This window comes from Protopterus annectens, chromosome 11.part0 (assembly GCF_019279795.1).
Source record: "Protopterus annectens isolate FY-2018-M chromosome 11.part0, PAN1.0, whole genome shotgun sequence".
Taxonomy (NCBI): Eukaryota; Metazoa; Chordata; order Ceratodontiformes; family Protopteridae; genus Protopterus; species Protopterus annectens.
In genome coordinates, this window is record NC_056745.1 from 320796911 (window position 1) to 320817497 (window position 20587).

General features: G+C 40.7%; 1 protein-coding gene across 3 annotated transcripts in view; it reads left to right on the forward strand.

Annotated features, from left to right (window-relative positions):
* The window catches only part of TMPO (thymopoietin), a 1066167-nt gene that overhangs the window by 804593 nt on the left and 240987 nt on the right, over window positions 1-20587 (forward strand). Inside the window, exons 6-8 of one of the 3 annotated variants that reach the window (XM_044087819.1) lie at window positions 7784-7876; window positions 7973-8071; window positions 8295-8389. In XM_044087819.1, coding sequence (XP_043943754.1) covers window positions 7784-7876; window positions 7973-8071; window positions 8295-8389 — 287 coding nt within the window. The remainder of the gene's footprint in view (window positions 1-7783; window positions 7877-7972; window positions 8072-8294; window positions 8390-20587) is intronic. The other 2 variants (XM_044087820.1, XM_044087821.1) reach the window with 2 other exon arrangements.

The window sequence follows — 20587 nt, forward strand, 5'->3', positions numbered from 1 at the left end:
AGCCTACAGTGCAATGCAGTAAGACAAAGCAGGCTCAGTAGGCTCTGTCCACTACCAGGTGTCTCCCATGTGGTAAGCTGAAACCAACTCCACTGTAGAAAGGAGCATGTGTGCTGCATCTTTGAGGAGAGTTTCAAGGACTGAACGTGCATATAAATAGGTACATGCTAGCTTCAGTGCCATTTTGAGAGTGCAGCCAGAGATTAGCATATATGAGTGTAATAGCTAGTTTGTATACAAGTTTACCTAAGTTAAAGTTATTAAGCCTCAATCCTGATGTGTTTATACATAATAAAGCTGCTTGAACAGAACTCTCAAAGTCTTGTCTGTTACATCCTGACTAGATGAGCGACATGGTGTCAGAAGTGGGATTCCAGAGACTGCTTTCCAGAGCTACAAGGTGCAGAGTTAACAGTGAAGATAAACAAAGAGAAACGAGCATGAAAAAGAGGCAGAAAAGAACCCAAGGTAATGAAAACTTGCACAGTTTATTTTATAAAAAAGATAAAACAGAGCATTGCAAGGGCACAAACCACATTATTAAACAAGCAAGAGGCACAAAAGGTGTATTGATTAAACAAAATGTTTAAGATTAAGAAATTTGATAAAACGAGAATCAGAAAAGTACATAAGGGTTTGGACTTGCAAAATGGGCATTTTTAGAGTAAAATGAGCACAACCAAGGTATAATGGGCATTAAGATATTAAACGAGTAAAATGAATATAATATGGGCAAAAGGGGCACATTAAGCATAAGTAAAGCAAAGTGCTGTGTTTTGATATAAATACTACTTCACATTGTAGTCAGGGCATAACTAGAATTATTCAAATTATCTCATTGTATTAAAGTGCTTACAGTGTGTGCATATTACTGTGCATGTATTCCGAAGATTTTGTGTGCAAGGTGCAGCTGTTTCGTGAAGTACAGTAAAAATACAACCATTTCGAAAAGTTTCTTATGCTGGGTGTGTCGATTCACAAAGTGTCGCCATTACAGAGTTTCTTGCACTGTAAAGAATTATCTAGCAAAATACGGCCATTTTGGAGAAGTTTCAGTGTGCCTTGTACTGCTTATTCGCAAAGTGCAGTTACTTCAAAATGTTTCTTGCTCTGCGCTTCTTCTGTCCAGTTCATTCACACAGTGCAGTTATTTTGAAATGTTTCTTACACTAAGAGGTGGTTTCTTGCAGTACAGTAATTTCAAGAATATTAGTGCCCGAGAGACTTATTTCGCAAAGTTCAGGCTTGTTGTGCTATTGGGCATAGTTAGAAATACTGGCATACATTTCTGGCATATGTATGTGTGTGTGTTCGTGCACAATTGCAAAACCCTTGACTGGTATGTGTTAATATGGCAGATGGATTTTGAAAGCCCTCACCACTTGTATTTGATCAGAATATTGCAGAGAATTGGAGAATATTTGAGCAAGAGTATATGTTATACAAACAATTTATTCTGATAAAGATGCACACACCAGGGCATTCGTTTTGTTAAATCTAGCTGGGTCAGAGGCCATTGAAAGTGAGCGTTCATTTGTTTATGCACCAGCAGTATATGAGGGAGAATTTGAAAACGCCGTATTGTTGTACATGCTGAATCAAGGGAAGACCCAGCGTGTTTGAAGCGCAAAGTCAGAGAAATGTGTAACCCCCAGACAAATGTTACATCAGGGAGGCATTTGTTTTACACAAGAGATCAGAAACCAGGGGAAACTTTTGCAGCTTATATTACTGACCTAAGGAGCAAAGCTAAAATGTGTCTGTTTGGTGACTTAAGATGAGTTGATAAAGGACAGGCTTGTATGTGGTATTAATAGTGCTGCTGTGAGAAAGATTGATTTTGCTTTGTGACAGTGATTTAACACTTAGCAAAGCTATTGAGATTTGTAAAATCCATGAAGTTACAGAAGGGCACACAAGTATGCTTGTAAGTGATAAGAGCATGGTTTCGGCAGGCTCCAAAGCAGATGTAGACCGTATGCAACACGTGGCAAACAGAAGCAGGCCTAAGCACATGGCAGCCACAACCCCTGCGGGGATTACCCAGGGAAACCACATAGTTTTCCAGCAAGTTCTAAGAAAAGAGCGTGCTCAGTGCAGTGTAAGCATGAATCAGCAAAACCCAAATCTAGCCTTATAGTTAACTGTCGCAGTTGTGGTGCCAGTCATGAGTCTAGAAGAAAGAAATGCTTGGCATTTGCTCAGCAATGTCACAAGTGTAAAAATATAACCATTTTCAAAAATTTTGCAAATCAAGTAAACCTCACAGAGTTAAAAAGAAGGGTCACTCAAAAAAGCAAGTTGATCGTATAGAGAGCATCAGTTCTACTTTGTATGTAAATTGGTAATTGGTGAAAAGGTTAATGCAGTGAATTTGTTGGCTAAGAACAAAGTATTTTGTGCTGTCCAGATCAATGGTAAATCCACTGAGCTCAAAGTCGACACTGGTTCAAAGTGTAATGTTATGTCAGCAGACACATTTGCTCAAGTAAGAGCTGGTGAACAACTCAATGTGGCTAGTAGTGCGAAACGTGTTGCTTATGGAGGTGAAGAAATTCAGACTGAAGGCTCAGTAGTGCTTTCATGTTATTTGGCTAGCAACTGTTGCAGCTTGTTCTATGTAGTCCGAAGATTTGTGCAGTCATTATTGGGTCTCAGAGACAGTTTAAGCATGAATCTGCTTTCTTTTACCAAAGAAGTTCATATAAGCACATACCCTAGTTCCAATTTTTCTGAAGCCATTTTCTCAGAGTATGCTGATGTTTTTGATGACAAGTTGGGCAAACTTCCAGTTGTGTATTCTATGAAGTTAGACCCAGAGGTCAGTCCATTGGTCAGACCAGCAAGAAAAGTTCCGATAACTATGCAGGATAAAGTTAAAACTCAGTTGGATAAAGTGGTGCAGCAAGGTTTAATTTGTACAGTTACAGAACCAAGTTAAATGGGTGTCATCCATGGTAGCAGCCCGCAAGAAAGGCTTAGATGAAATCAGAATATGTATTGACCCAAGGGATTTGAACAAAGCATTAAATACACTGCATCATCCAATGCGTACAGTCAAAGAAGTTGCTAATACAGAATGCCACTGTTTTTTCTGTCTTGGATGCAAAAAGTTCATTTTGGTAAGTGATACTTGATCACAAATTCTCATCACGGACTACTTTCAGTACGCCGTTTGGCAGATAGAGATTCCTAAGGATGCCATCTGGCATAAATTCTGCAAGTGAAGTCTTTTTCAGCATGCAATGGAGCAAATTTTTTCAGGTTATCCTTGTGCCATAATAGTGGATGATTTATTGTTGAAGGTAATGGTGAAGCAGAGCATGACAGAAACCTTAAGAGAGTTCTAGAACGATCATGTGAAATGAACTTAAAACTTAATCCTCTAAAGTGCAAATGCAGACTACCAGAAGTTACACATGTAGGTCATTTATTTGCCAGCACTGGCTTAAGACCAAACCCATCCAAGCAAGCAGCTATTCTTTAGATGCCAGCACCTGATATTTTTTAAGCTCTACGTTTTCTTGGCATGGTCAACTATTTAGGCAAGTTTATACCAGACTTCAGTGAATTGACGGCACCTTTGAGAGAGCTGACGCACAGTAATGTTACATGATGTTCATTGGAACAGCACAAGGGAGTATTCAAAGACCTTAAGCAGAAAACTGCCACCCCCACCTACATTAAGATACTATGATGTTGATAAACCAGTAACTCTTTCCTTTGATGCTTCAGAATTTGGTCTTGGCACAGTTATTCAAGAAGGCAGACCAGTAGCCTTTGCATCTAGAACCTGTACCCAAACTGAAATGCATTATGCCCAGATAGAGAAAGAACTTTTGGCAATAGTATTTGCATGTTCAAAGTTTCATGATTATATTTATGGTTGAGCTATTCAGATTGAAACTGATCACCAACCTCTAGTTGTCTAAAAAAATCTATGCATTTAACTCCAGTGAGATTACAAAGAATGATACTCAAATTGCAAAAGTACAACTTCAAAATAGTCTATACAAAAGGCAAACTTCTTTATCTGGCTGGTACGTTATCCAGATCACCTAGAAATACAATGGAACAGCTTGATGCAGAGAATTTTGACTTTGACATAATGGAAGTGCATAATTTTTCAATCACGAGACTTGAGCTGAGAGATCATACAGAGACTGATTCAATTTTGCAAAAGCTCAACCACTACAGTAATGTTGGATGACCATCAAAGCAATCTAGTGTACCACTTGAAGTGCAAACTTATTTTCTTTACAAAGATGGCATTATTTTCAAGGGCCCTAGAATTTTTGTTCCTGCTTCCTTACAACATGAATTTATCCAGATTTTGCATCATGGTCACCCAGGTTCCAAATCTGCCAAAAGAAGGGCGAGAGAACTAGTATTTTGACCTTCTCTAGTAAAAGTCATTGATAAAGTACTTCTTGCTCAGTATGCAATAATACTAAACCGCATTTGCAAAGAGAACCACTTCAGCTAAGTCAAGTTCCTGAACTACCTTGGTCAACAGTAGCCACTGATATATTGGAACAACCACCATTAAGAGTGTAGTTTATTTAGCTATATGCCAACTGTGTAATTCATTTTATGTTGGCAAGACCAATTGTATGCTCAAGCAGAGAATTTTTCAGCATTTGTTTGATATCAGACATCATGATGTACGAAATGCCCTAGCATTACATATTGTAGAATGTTCAGATCATTTCTTCAAGTGGTGCTACAAGTGATGCATAAAAATATAAGGGGTGGTGATTTAATTAATGAAACTGAGTGCAGTGAATTAAAGTGGATCATAAGACTAGGGGCGGATAAGAGCCCTGGTTTAAATGTAACTGTGCCTTTAAAAACTGTTCTGAGAAAAAGGAGGGTAAATTACTGAATGTGATTGGACAACATTATGTTTAAATGTTGGTTTTTAATTGTCTTTTATTGTCTGATGAAGGGCACATTTGCCTGAAAGTGCTTACTTCTGTTTTTAATAAAGATTTCAGCTAGTTTTATCTTGTGCCTCTGCCATGGTGCATTTTGCCATATACACATTTTTGGATTTCTTCAGTTTTTGGCATAGAGACTTTGGTGCTGGATTTCTCAGTTTTTTGGAACCACCACCATTACTTAGTATTGGTAGACTCTTATTCAAAGGTGCGGCGGAGTGGTGCAGTGGTTAATGCTGTCACCTCACAGCAAGAGGTTCTCCGGTTAGATTCTCGGCTGGGGTGCTTTCTGTGCGGAGTTTGTATGTTTTCCCCGCGTTCGTGTGGGTTTCCTCCGGGTACTCCGGTTTCCTCCCACATTCTAAAGACATGCTTCTGGAGCATTTCTCCCCGGGCCTCCGCTGAAAACAGGATCTGTGGAACCTAGTCAGACTTTCCCGGTCAACAAATGTTAAATAAAAAAAAAAAAAAACAGGTTTGAAGATCGATTTACTACCTAACCTAATGTCTGTTGCTGTTATCACTAAGTTGAAATGTTATTTCTCAGTCCATGGTAGTCCACAAAGTGGTTTCTGACAATGTTACTCAATTTACTAGTCAGTTGTTTCAGAAATTTGCAAGAGAATGGGTCTTCATACATGTTATTAGTAGTCCAGAATATCCACAGTCAAATGGTCTAGCTGAACATGCAGTACAGAGTGCAAAGCAATTACTTGAAAGGTCAAAGCATGACAGTACCGATGTCTCTCTGAATTTACTCAGTCTCAGAAACATACCCCGTAATGATATACTTGGCTCGCCTGCTCAGAGACTTCTGTCCAGGCAAACCAGAAATATATTGCCTATTAATTCCAGTTTGCTGAGGCCTAAAGCTAAGAACAGCAGAACCATTAGAGCCCAATTATTCAGGAAGCATTCTTTCCAGAAGTCCAGCTATGAAAATTTGAGCAGATTTCTTCGTCCATTGAAAGGAGAGAGAGTGAGGATACAAACTGCGAAAGGTTTCGACCAGATTGGTGAAGTAAATGGTATATGTACCAAGCCAAGATCCTACTTCGTAGAGTCTGAGGTTCTGGAGTACAGGAGAAATCGCAGGCATCATCTTCCTGTACCAGAATTGATATCGCAGCATTGTTCCTGTGATACAAACTCGATATCTCAGAGCAATCCAATATTCCTGTTGCAGAATGTGTCCTAACTTCTACTTTCATTCTTGATGATGTTACTAAAGTTGAACATTCAGCAGAAAGTCCAAGTTGCTAAATCTGATTCTAAATTTTGTCACACATTTTGGTCGTATTTCCAGACCGAGTATGAAATGCACAGTGACCTGGACTTGATTGTATAATTGTATGACAGAATTATTTGTACTGATTGTATATCAATTGATATTGTCAGTATTGCATAACCTATTTCTTAGAGGGAGGATGTAGAACAGTGTGTGTGTGTGTGTGTGTGTGTGTGTGTGTGTGTGTGTGTGTGTGTGTGTGTGTGTGTGTGTGTGTGTGTGTGTGCTGTATCTTTAAAAAGAATTTCAAGGACTGAACGTGCATATTAATAGCAAACATGTGCTAGCTTCAGTGCCATTTTGAGAGTGCAGCCAGAGAGTGAGCATGTATGAGTGTAATAGCTAGTTTGTATACAAGTTTACCCAAGTTAAAGTTAAGCCTCAATCCTGATGTGTTTGTACATAATAAAGTTGCTTGAACAGAGCCCACAAAGTCTCGTCTTTTACATCCTGATTAGACAAGCGACATCCACCCCCTCCCAAACCACAGGAAGGACAAGCCAACAATGGTTTCTTATTCCCATCCTCTCCTGTGATACTTAATCTCTTAAATATAGAATTAATTGAACTAATATAACTATATGTCTTGCTATTATAGATTTCTCGTTTATAGTGTTTTTACATTCTTTTAACCCTGATTTAAATATGCAGGTGTACATACATTTGCATAAGTATTTTTCTTTTTACAGTTGTCATCAAAGGAGTATTTTTCTTTGAGTTTTACCAATAAAAGTGCAAATTGAAATCAAATTTATTTTCTTAGTCCTCTGTTGTTTTTATAAATGTCACTACCTGGTTATTTACTTTTTCACCATCTGCCCGTACCATTCTTGTTCATTTTTGTCCAACACTGGAATTTACAGTCTTATGCAGTGTTATAACACTAATTGCAGTTTTATACTATCCACCATTCCCTTTGAGAGAAATGCGCCTTGAGAACTGGAGTGTGTGCGAGTATATGCATGCGCACACATGAACATGCACTTATAACATTGTATTACAACGCAAAGTTTCATTAGCCTATGCAGGATATATGAGACCACAGGTCTGGCAAATTCCAACTTTGTGAATCAAGGTAAGTAGGAAGGGAGCACTGTTGTGATTTATTGTTACTGCGACTCCATTTATTGGTACTGTGACATCTCTGATATCTACTGTTATGTTTAATTGCAACCTTTTTGATTTATTTATTTTTTCTGCTGGGTGGTGGAGTTAAATATAAGCACAGCTAGCCCTCGATCTTCTGAATGCCCAGAAAGAAAAGCATCATGCGTCATTGAATGTATTCACTACATTATCTGCTGGAGTGTTTTCCCTGGTTCTTATAGGGCAATAGCACAAGTTTTTTTTTTTTCAGTACCAGTGCCTTTTATGAGTGTTTTATTAAGATGATGCTATTACATCCTTAGTCAGGAAATGATGTACTGCATGTTTAATTCTGTTTGCCTGTAAATGTCACTTACGGTTTTTGCAATGATTTTTTATTTTTTGTATTAGTCTTTCAGGGAAACACAGAAATTTAGTTATGTTTGTAAATTTTTCTTAACGTCTACAGCAAGAAGAGGCCTCTGATATTCATTCCAGTAAAAACATCCATTCTTTTCATGTGCCTGTGGAAGTCATCAAGCTAGGCACAGATGTAATGGAGGTGATGACCTGCTTTACCCTTAACTGTAATGTGTGTTTGTATGTATTTATGTTGAAATTTTCCCCACTGACTAAAGACAAACTTTTTTTCATGTAGGATCAAACTGAGAACCAGACTGCAAATACCAAAGAGAGGTCTGCTAAGCTGGCACGGCAATTAAAAATAACTCTGTTTATGACATCAAATAAAAATCAGGAAAGATGTTTTAAAACGTTTATGCACTTGGTGTTAAAAGTGATTTTTTTTTTATTTTTTTATCATTATGGGGATATAGGGTGTATTCACCTTGTGGCAATTGTTTGTCAGTAGTCCGTGAATAGTTAAGAATTCACATAACAGGTATAGGAGGTGATGGTTATGGCTCTTGCAGGTAAATCTGTTCATGTACACTAAAAGTCATATTTTAATATTTAAATAGGTTATAGAGAAAACTGAACGAGAAGAAAGAACAGTAGGACGAGATATTCTTAGAGAGATGTTTCCTCACGAGGTGCAGACACCTACAGGAATCAGGTAGGCTAAAGCACGTAAACAAATGTAATGCAGTTTTATCTGTTGAGTAATTAAGTGCATAGCTTATAATGTTTCCTTTGTCATTACAAGAGACGTAAAGTATAATGTAGTAAATTTGCATAGATTGTGTAAGCTTGTCTAGATTTACTGTTTTGACTTTAGTGTAACAGTTGATGAGTGAGTGTTCTAGAGTAAATGTTTTCCAAAGTTGCAGTTTTTAGAGTGTTAGCCTTTTGTCTTGGGTAATTTTTTATATATACCGTAAGTAATGAGTTCAAATTTTAAATTTGCTGTGAAAATGTTTTATTCTAGGATGTGATATGAACATGAGAAATTGATACCATTCTTTAATCTTATTTAACCATTGAAATACACTTAGTGTAATTGTTTGTAAAAACTACAACCCACCCCACCCTCGATCCCCTCAGAGTGTTTCTGCATCTAGTATTAGGTAGATCACTTTCTTTGTATATCTTAATTCTGTCTCTGATCTGTGAGTAGTGGAAAATCTTACTTTGTGGAGTTTTTAAGTAGATGTTGCTGGCCTGCTACATTTTCAGCACTTCATGGGAAACTATAGCAACTTAAGACTTGTTTTCACATCCCATTAGGTAGTAGTCAACTATATACTTATAGTTAAGTAGCCTCATTCAACCTTTTTCTTTACCTGTGCACAATCTACATTATTGGGCACAAGTGTTTTCACTTGCAGTATTTTCAACTTTGTATGATTCTGGGTGCAGTACGGTAGTAGTGATCTTTATTGCTCTTTCTGAACTGCACACTCATTTGGCTGTTTTAATATACAACTCAGGATTTTGTGCAGGTATTATTTTCCTGGCACTGTTCTTACAAAACACAGGAAAAACTGAAGTGCTCTTGCTTCAAGTTTTTAACCAATTGTGAGCTTTGTTTCTTTTTGGGGTGTGTTCTAAAGTTTGATAAAATGGTGATTGAAGTACAGGCCAACCTCTTGAAATTTGTTTTGTATTATTTGGGCCAGTTTTTTAAACTTTATCCCTCCTCCTTTCTGGATCAGTATATGTCCTTCTGTTTCACTGTTGCAGTATTCTTTACAATAGGGATGCCCTGGCATGGGCGGCCCGATGTTCGGCCAGTATACCAAAGCCTTTAGGTTGTTTTAAGGTATATGTCACACGTATGCTCCCCGCACATAGAGTAGGGCATAAAGTTGATGTCCGGACATGCCATCTTCAGAACTTCTTTGCCACCAGTCCAAACACCATCTTTTGATCATTGGTCAGAATGCCTGTTCGTTGCTGGTTCACCAAGCTGTTAAAGATAAGTAATAAACAATCCAAATAGTGCCAGGGACCGTTGAAACACAAATTCGCAAAGGTTTATTCCAAAAAAACTGTAGACCACACAGGAAGCTGAAACACTGACCGAAAACTCAGTGTTTCAGCTTCCTGTGTGGTCTACAGTTTTTTTGGAATAAACCTTTGCGAATTTGTGTTTCAACGGTCCCTGGCACTATTTGGATTGTTTATTAGTTATTTGAAGTGCTACTCTGCTTTTTTGGTGGGTTGTTAAAGATAAGTGCTACATTGGGTTTTTGCTCTTACCTTTTTCCTTTTGTTGGTTGCTTGTGGGGTTCATGTCATCCAGAAAGGGTAAATGCCAGTATGGGAAACAAATTCCCCGGACAGACTATCAAGACCAGTGCTTGTTTTGTCTCTTTGCTTCCCACAGTCATACCTTCAGTTTCATTTGTCAGGCTTTCATTCCAAAGAGAGACTGTAGTCAGCTTTCCTCTTCTGCCCTATATTTAGAAAACCATCATCTTAAGCTTTTAGTGAAAGGACACTATGGAGTGAAATTCCCCCTCTGAGGGTCAGCCATCTTTGAATAAGAAGGCCAAGAAGTCTAGGTCTGATTCTTCCGCTGTACCACCTCCGCCAGATGTCTCTCCTAAGGCTAGTAAAAGCCTAGAGGATTGCCTGGTTCCTCTGTTGGATTCTTGTGCTGTGACTGCTTTGGAGGCTGGCATGGATCCAACCTCGCACACATCTCTGGAGCCCTTGCAGATGTTATTTACGGATGTTCAAGGGAAACCTTGGCTGGTTATTACCGAAGGTTTACCGAAGGATCTAGGGGTGTTTTTCAGATATTGGTTAGAGAGGAAGTTCTGACTATGATTGTGGAATGTTGTGCAGAGATCAGCTTTCTAAGTTTTACAAGGCAGACATCCCTTTGAGAAAGAAACAAAAACAAAGCATGTTTCTTCTACTCCTAAAGACGCTCAGAGTGATGGCAGAATTTCACCCAGGATTTGTTTAATGCCCTTATGGCTCTGAAACCTCCTCAAGGAGTTTGTTCTTGTTCCTGTTCCACCTTGGTCCTCTATTCCCCTTAAAAGGCCAAGGGAACAGGATTTCTCTGAGGAAAAGGTGAATTCAGATGTGGAATCCCTTGCTTATTTATCCCAGATTCCTTCTCCTTTAGACTGTGGTTCTGAGGAGGAGTCCACTAGTCCTGACACTCTTTTTGAGGAGATTTCTTTTGGGAAAGCAATTTCCAGGATGATGGAATTGTTTATATGGGATTGTGTCTGAGTTTCTGAGGTGCAAAAGAGATTGTATGAGCTTCTGCAAATGGACTCTCCCAGACCTTCTGCTGTCCGTCCGGTTTTGGCTGCTTTGTTGGATGCATTTTCTACTGCGTCTTGGGTTGCAGACTCCCAGCTCCCACCCCCAAAAAACTGATAAGTTTTATAGGGTGCCTAAGGATTGCAAATTCCTATATAGATGCCCTTCAGCTGACTCCTCTGTGGTGTCTGTGGCATCTGACAAGCCATCTCAGTTACTGCCTTCTACAAAGCTGCTTCCTTCTGATGACAGCAGGACTATGAAAAGACTAGGTAAGAAGGTTTATACTTTTGCTACCTTGGCTTTTATGGCTGTCAACTATCAGATCCATATGTCCAGATATATTTTGGCTCTTCTTTCTCAGGTGTGCCAGGTAATTTCTGACTTTCCGCATTCTGAAGAGAAGACTTCTGCTCTTTGTTGGGGACCTCTTCCTAGGTGGGTGATCTTGCCTCTTTTGCCAGTTGGCTCTTCTAGTGTGGAAACTAGCTATCCATTTTTGTGCAACTCCTCAGGCAGTTTATATTCCCTCAGGGCAGAACGTTGTGGCAGACTCTCTGAGCAGGTCCACAACGCAGTCTCACAAGTGGATGTTTTCACATGGATATCTTTCTGGACATTGTCCAGCTGTAGGGTGGTACTCAAGTGGATCTTTTTGCCTCCCCTCCAAACCAACAACTTCCTCTTTTTTTTGTGCCACAGTCCCAGGTCCTCTGGTCTGGAAGGTGGATGCCCTCTCTTTTTCCTGGAAGGAGATGTTTCTTTATGCTTTTCCTCTCCTTCTCCTCATTCCAAAAGTCATGTTCAAAATGTAACTGGATGCTCCCAAAATCTTGCTGGTGGCTTCCTTTTGGCCAAGTCAACATTGGTTCCCTCTCCTGCATTTTGCTAAGGGCAATCATCACAAGTAACCTTATAGGGTAGAGCTACTCGCACAAGACAAGGGATCTCTTATCCGTCCTCACCTGTCCACTCTTCAACTGACACTGGGTGATAGGATTTTGATTGCATACAGACACCTTTTTTTCTGAGGATGTTCTTAGGGTCCTGCAGGAGGCCAAAAAGCCCACAATTAGGAAGTCTTTCTTATTCAAATGGAAGAGGTTTTCTGTTGGCATTTCTCTCGTAACCTAAATCCACTTTCTGTTGATGTTCCTTTGGTTCTAACTCATCTGTGTGAACTGCTCAATGCTGGGTTGGCTGATTCTTCTGTTATGGCCCACTTACCAGCTGTTTCTGCTTATCTGTCTTTATCACTTCCTTTAACTTCTAGATTTGAGGCTAAGCAGTTTCTTAAAAGTGTCCTTCATATTAGACCGCCCAGGAAGTCTGTCCATGGGACCTGAATTTTGTTTTAGAAAAATTGACCAAGGCTCCTTTTGAGCCTGCAACTTCAGCTTCCTTATAACATTGTTCTGGGAAGACTGTACTTTTGTTAGCCCTTACTTCTGCCAGACATGTGTCTGAGCTTCAAGGCCTTATGGTTTGTCCTCTTTAGTGTTCTGTAAAGATGGGGTGTCCCTTCATGCTAATCCTCCTCTTATACCCAAAGTGGTGGGTGAGTTTTCTCTTAACCAGTCTACTCATTTGCCCACTTTTTTCCCTTCTCCACAATCTGCTAGTGAAAAGGTACTGCACACTTAGGATGTGCATAGACAACTCAGATTTTATTTGGATAAGACTAAGACATTTCGTAAATCTGATCAGCACTTTGTTTCCTTTCATCCTAGATCATTAAGATTGGCTGTTTCCAAGCAGACTGTTTCTTCTTGGATTTGTAAAGCCATTTATTATTTTTTTTGTAACTTCCATTGTAAGAGCCTTTCTTCTGTTAAGGTTCATTCTACTAGGGCTCTGGCTTCTGGTGCTTTTTTTCAAGGGTTTTGATACTAACTCTGTTCTTAAGGCAGCTACCTGGACTTTTGTGCATATGTGTTTACCAAGCACTATAAGTTGAATGTGAAATCCAGAGCTAGAGCTGACTTTGCTAGGGCCATTCTTCATGGATTTCTAGAGAGCTCTTCTGGTCCATCCTCCTCCCTCTCTTCTTCCTGAGCTTTTGCTCTTTCCCTATTGTAAAGAATACTGCAACAGTGAAATGGAAGGGCATAGTACAGTTGTGTAAGATCTTACCATAATGGTAGATGTCCTGCTCTTCACTGTTGTAGTATTTACTCCTTTCTTCCCCAATTTTTTTCTCTTCTGGATGTACTGGTTACCTCTTTTTTCCTTGGACTGGTGTTCCTACTGGGGCTCTCGGTTCTGAGGATGATACATCTGAACGTCACTTTTATGCCATGCATTATACGTGGGGAGCATACATGTGACGTTTGGCATACCGTAAAGCAGCCTAAAGGCTTTGATATACTTTCTGCATGTTGGACTGCCCTTGGCAGAGATCCCTATTGTAAAGAATACTGCTACAGTGAAGAGAAGGACATTTACCATTATGGTAAGATCCTACACAACTGTACTGTGTTTAGTGACAACAGCTGTAATGATCACGGACTGCAGTCACACTGAGCTCAACAAGGACAGGGTGGTGTCAGCATTATTTTAGACTATTTTACAGTGTTTGAAAGCTGGCCACCCATTCCTTTTTGAAAGATGTTGGTGCAAGAAGATATACTGAGCATGTTTACTTCCGCTTGGTCATCTGTCTCACTGAAACCAAGTGTTGTGACATACTTACCACACAGCCTTCCTGTGATCTACCCTTGGAGATCTCTCTATTTTTCCCACTTACATGTAGTTACTAATCTATTTGTCAAGAGAACAGCAGCTGCACTCATTCTTCTCTCATTCATTTCTCAGTTCAAATTTGAAGTCTTTATGTATGCCATTTTAAAACTGAGAATTTTCACTTCAAGAACATCCACCACTAAGAGCACCTTATTCAAGACTTACCTTTGCCAGAATATCAATTCAGTAAGCAAGCTAGCTAGGCTGTACATTAGCTCCACACTTAAGATTTGATACGTCCTTCCAGCATACCATTTTCAGCTCCCTTAAACAACTACGGACTTGTATGGAACTAAAATGGTCTTCACAAGCAAAGTGAAAATTAAAAGCACTCTACCACATTTCTTCACATTCCATATGCCTGTTAATCAGCCTAATTCATGCTGCCAGACTCTGCCATATTTCTTCTTAAACATTCTGACAAGTAAATGACTGTAACCTTTTCCCTATGTGATCATTCAAATATAGATCTTGTAAATAGTGTAGTCATTGTACACATCGTAAATGTGCAAGTATTTTATTAAAAATGCACTGCATTTAGTTCAGTGTTGTGAATGTGCATCATGTCATCTGGTTCTTGTACGTTAAGAATAAACATTGATGAAGCTAATGGCAAGCAGTCTCATGTCTTGTCTTTTTATTATTCAAAGTTAGAGGTACCAGAAATTAAGGGGTGTCCGCAGTAAATGTCCTTCTATTCCCATGTTGCAGTATTCATTACAGTAGGGATATGGCTGGCTGCAGTGCCGTACATCCGGCCATTATTACCAAAGTCTTCAGTAAGGGGCACATGCGACGTAGCATGCTAATGCCATAAACAGGTGTCTGCTATAAATGTGATGTCTGCACATACCCAAGTCAGAACTTTCCTGCAGCAGTGATCGTCGGATCGCCAGCTAGAGGTGTTTACTATATGTTCGTTATCTTTCTACTGCCTGCTTACAGATAAGCTGATTTATTCTTACCTTATTTGTTAGCATTTTACTGCATTCCTACTTTTCATGACTTCTAGGGAGGGCAACTGTGCTTGTGTAAGACAGATTCCACACAAGGACACTCACGACCAGTCTGTTTTTTGCTTGGGGGAAGAGCACAATTACAAGAACTGTTATTTGACAATCGTTTTTCCCTAAGAACCTTAGAAGTAGTTTAGCTTCCTTGAAAATATATTTAGAAAATTTGAGGCTCCAACGCCTGGCCTCAGGTATGGAGGGTGTGGGAGGTCCATCAGATGAGCCGCCTAAAAAGAAGCCAAGAGAACTAGGCCTGAAAAGCTTTCTGCACCTTAGACATCCTCCGAGTCTCTTGAGGCAAGTGAGAGTCCGGAGACTCCTCTGATCTCAGATTTACATTCTAAGCCGGGAACCTTATCAGGTGTCGGTTCAGCAGAAATCCTCGGTACGTCAGCTAAGGTTTGTGAGCCATCAAGGCCTGATGGCGAGAGGGAACCATGGCTCCCTGATTCTGATAGGTCTTCCGCTCCCCTTACTACCACTCTGACATCGGCCATGCGGCCTGCTAAATCTCCAGGCCCTCTCAAGGGAAAACAGAAGCTTAAGCACTCTGCTACTCCACGTTCTTCTGACTGGGAAGTTTTCTCCCAAAACTTGGTCAAGGCCTTTCAGGCTTTTCAACAACCTCAGCCTCCTATCTCTGGCCCCCGTTTGGTTGAATCTGAAGAGGACACCTCCTCATCTGAATCCCTTTCTTAGTCATCTCAAATTGAATCTCCTAAGGATTTTGTTACCCAAGAGGAGGACTCCTTGGCACCTGATTCCCCTGGTGAAGAATTCTCTTTTGGGAATACTATCAATTTAGTGAGAAAGCATTTCCAATGGGATGTTTCAGAAATTTGACACTAAAAGAAGGTATTTTGAACTGCTGCAAATGGACCAGCCTTCCTCTGCTGTCCCTCCTTTACAACCAGCCTTTCTGGATGCCTTCCAGGCAGCCTCCCAGGCTCCTGAGTCTCAACCCCCAGCTTCCAAGAGACCTGATGGGTTTTACAAAGTTCCTCCTCAATCGCAGCTTCTCTTCAGGAAACCCTCCAGCAGACCCTGCTGTTAAAGCAGTTTCTGCAGACAAATCATCCAGGCAGCTACCTTCTACTTCTCTGTTCCCTACAGACAGAGTAAAAATATTTATACATCTTCTACCCCCACTCCATAAGGAAGTTAAATTGTCAGACTCACATGGCACGATTTGTACTAGACACTCTAGGCAAGGCCTCCTCTTTGGTGTCTAATCTTAGTGACTTCCTTCCTCTTTGGTGTCTAATCTTAGTGACTTCCCTATCAAGACTCAACTCACGAATCTGCAACAGCTTCTCAAGTAACCAGACACTCAATCAAATGTAGTTATGATGCAGTGGAGGCTTCTTCTAAGTCTGCTGCATTTGGTTCGGTCCTTCGTAGATATTCATGGCTTAGATTACAGCCTTTAACTCTTGATATTCAAGCTAGGCTGTTAGATGCCCCCCCCCCCCCCCAAGATAACTCTGCATTATTCAGGGCTGCTTAGCTTTTTAAATCCTTACAGGAGAAAGGTAAGGAACTCCAGAATTTGAAACATCATCTTGTTTCACCTGTTCTTAAATGCCATAGAAACTACCCTCAAAATACTTATTTTGTTAGACTGCGGTCTACTCCTCCTACTACTCAGTCTAGGGGAAGGAGACACTCTAGTCAAGCTAGAACCTCTAAGACATCTGCAGCCTCCACTCCTTCATTTCTTAGGCAACCTGGTCAAGACAGAGCTCCCCCTTTGTGACTTAGACCAGCTGTCTTGTCACACTCCTCTGTCCCTTCCCTCCTGGCAGAAGATCACCATCGACCAGTGGGTGTCATCCATGATCCAGAATGGATATTTCATGACTTAGTGGGCTCTCCCTCCTTTCCAATGTTTGCCACAACCACCAAAAACTTAAATTCATTTCTTCACCCCCATCTTAAGACAACTTTTAATTCAAGGCGCACTTCAGCCTGTTCCTCCAGAGCACATGGGCAAGGGTTTCTACTCCAGAATGTTTCTGGTTCCAAGAAAGGAAGGTCCCTGAAGGACCAGTCTTAGACCTGTCCTACCTCAATCTGTTCTTAAAGGTATCCACCTTCAAGATGCTTTCTCTACAGACATTACTGCCTCTTATCCCACCTCAGGCTTATATGGTCTCAGTGGATTTGAAAGATGCTTATCTGCATATTCCCATTCACCCTTCATGCCAAAAATTCTAACTTTTTCAATAGGCTCCTCTCATTTTCAATTTTCTGCCTTGCCTTTTGGTCTCTCTCCTGCACTCAGGGTCTTTACAAAATGTTTAGCCCCACTGATAGCTCACTGCAGGCTGTTGGGAGTTCAGATTTATCCATATCTAGATGATCTCCTCATTCTTCACAAGGACCCTCACTCCTTGACACTACATCTGCTTCTGGTCTCCAGCATCCTGGAAACCTGCAGATTCACTCAAATTTGCAAAATTCTCAGCTCACCACCACCCAGGACATAACCTTTCTGGGTTGTAGGATACAGACAGTTCTAATGACTGCCTTCATTCCCCAACAAAAGGTAGACAGCTTGCTTCAGTACCTCCTATCCCTGCTTTCCCCTCTTATCCTTGACAGCCAGACAGTTCCTGAAGCTCCTAGGACATATGGCTTCTCTGATCCCTATGCTTCCACTGGCCAAACTTCACGAGAAAATTTCAGTGGTGTCTGAAAAATCTCTGGTGCCAACACCTTCAGTCCCTAGAGGCAACCATTCCTCTTCTGCCATGTCTGAAAAATGAACTCTGCTGGTGGATCTCACAAATTCACCTCAATCAGGGAGTCCCCTTGCAAATTCCTACTCCAGTACAGCATCTCTGCACAAACGCCTTAGACCTGGGTAGGGGAGCTGTGCTGCATCTCCCCTCCAGCCAGCACAGGGCACTTGGTCTTCGAAAAGACTACAGGATCACATCAACATAAAAGAAATGAGTCTCTTACTCCTGGCTCTACAGACCTTTCAGCAGCTTTTGCTACCAGGCACACTGAGAGTCATCACAGACAACATGACTGTGCTATGGTATGCCAACAAGCATGGGAGACGAAATCCTGCCCTCTCTACTCTCTAGCAATTCAGGTTTGGAATCTCGCCAGTTCTCTGTTACTTCACCTACTGTCTGTTCATATTCCAACCTCAGAAAATGTATTGACAGACACTCTAACCAGAACCATGGCACCTTCTCTTGAATGGATGTTAGAGAGGTGTTTCTGAACATTGTACACAACTGGGGCCTTCCCTATTTTATTTCAGCTAGCCAGGGACAGTTACCACAGATTACCTCAAAAGTTCGATCTACTCACACAAGACAGGGGATCTCGGATACACCCACAGCTTCAAATCCTGAACTTGACCCTGTGGTTGATAAACTTTTGATCACTTTTCACCACCAATACTCAGAGGACCTACCCGAAGTCCTGCAGGAGGCCAGGAAACCTAACACCAGAAAAAAATTACATTGCAAAGTGGAAACTTTTTTCCAGGTGGTGGTCTAAGAAAATACAGGACCCTTTGGCAGTCCCAGTGCCTATGGTCCTTGCTTATTTGTGTGAGCTCCTGCACTTTGGATTATCGTACGCTTCTGTAAAAGTACATTTGTCTGCTATTTCTGCTTGTCTACCTATGCTTGCCCCTTTAGCATCCAGGCTAGAGGTTAAACTGTTCCTTAGAGAGGTTCTGCATCTCGGACCTCCTAGGAAACCAGTTCCACCACCTTGGGACCTTAATTTTGTACTAGAAAAATTGACTATGTCCCCCTTCAAGCTAGCCTTCTCAGCTTCCCTTAAAGTTTTGCACTTGGAAAGCAATTCTGCTAGTAGCTTTGACTTCTGCTAGGAGGGTCTCAGAAATCCAAGCCCTTATGGCCATTCCGCCTTACCTCATTTTCCACAAAGACAGAGCAGCTTTGAGGACTAATCCTTTATCATGCCTAAAGTAGTGAATGAGCTTTCCTTGAACTAATCTGTTAACCTGCCTGTTTTCTTTGCATAACCTCAGAATTCCTCAGAAAGGAAACTTCATTCCTTGGATGTGCACAGGCAGCTCAGATTCTATCTAGATAAAACCACGTCCATTAGAGAATCAGACCAGCTAGTTGTCTCATTTCACTCTAGAGCCCTAGGCAGAACAGTCTCTAAACAAACCATTGCTTCATGGATCTCAAAGGCCATCTCCTTTTGCCATGACTTCCATGGCAAGCATTTAGCTTTGAAAGTAAAGGCTCATTCCACTAGAGTTGCAGCTTCTTCTGCAGTCTTTTTCAAAGGCCTGGACCATGCCACCATTCTAGAGGCAGCTTACCTGGTCTTCTGTTCATACCTTCACCAAGTATTACAAACTGGATTTAATATCCAGATCCAGAGCTGGCTTTGCCAGATCTATTTTGCAGGATCTCCTTGACTCTTCTGCTGCACCAACCACCCAAGGAAATACCTAACAGCTTTGGTACTCTCCCTACTGTAATGAATACTGCAACATCTTGTGTTGCAGTATTCATTACTGCAACACGTGTAAAATCTTACCATAACCATAAATGTCCTTCTCTTCCATGTTGCAGTATTCTCTTCCATGTTGCAGTATTCAGAACTTGCCCTCCTCCCCTCTACCCTTACATTTTGCGGTTTTATGGTTATATAGTTGGTAGAGGTGTTTACATGGTGTTGGTTGTATTACTATATGTAGAATTTTCTCATAATCCCAAGTGTGTAGAGCCTTTTTGTGTGCCCTATAGGCTCCTTTCTATAGTCTTGTTTAGCTGGAATGCTTTCTATTCATTCAGCCTCATCTTCTGTGGCAGTCAGTCCTGACTTAGGTACGTGCAGACGTCACATTATAGCCAAAGTCGGTTTGTGTGGCACTAGCATGCTACGTCACACATACCCCTTACTGAAGACTTTGGTATACTGGCCGGATGTACGGTGCTGCAGGCAGCCATATCCCTACTGTAATGAATACTGCAACATGGAAGAGGAGGACATCTGTGGTTATGGTAAGATTTTATGCAACTATTCTTTATAAATAAATCATGTGAAGTTGTTCTGTCTCGCCGTTCATTCTTTACTGATGGGTTCGGAGCCGATCCCTCTGCTCCAAGTCAGCACCTACTGCAAAGCTCAAGGATTTCATCTAGTTTGCCGCAGCAACTGATCGGAGATTCCTGACAGCTTGGGCCAGTAAAACTTTAATACTTTGCTAATTTCAAGATTTGTTAATTTTTTTGCTGTAATAGTTAGATTTTTAGGCTAGGTAAGCTCTTAAAGCTTTATCTATAGTTTTCCCTTCCCTGTGTGCTTTCCTTTTATTTATATATATATATATATATATATATATATTTGGCCTCATTTTTCTTTATAGGCCTATTTAAATTATTCTTTGACAAAAATATTGTTTATTCAGTGACCTTTTGTCACATATATTGTTAGAATAGTATTGTGTGATTACTTAGTTAACTTACTTGTTAAAATTATCTCTGAGTGTGCTTGTTAGCCTTAATTTTAGGCTTGTGTGCATATATTTAGCCTCCTTTTTTATAAGGCTTAGTAGTAGTTATAGTTGGCCTTACTTTAAAAGGCTTGTGTGTGTCTGCTGATAGTTAACCTGTTTTTTATTAGTAGGCTTATAGTACTTAGCCTTAGTTTAAAAGGCGTATTTGTGTGTGTGTGTGTGTGTGTGTGTGTGTGTGTGTGTGTGTGTGTGTGTGTGTGTGTGTGTGTGTGTGCGCGCTTACAGTTAGCCTGATGTCCTTCAAGGATGCATCTGCAGTCATCACATATGGGTTGTCCTGCCTCAGGCAGCCCTTCAGTCGGCCGGA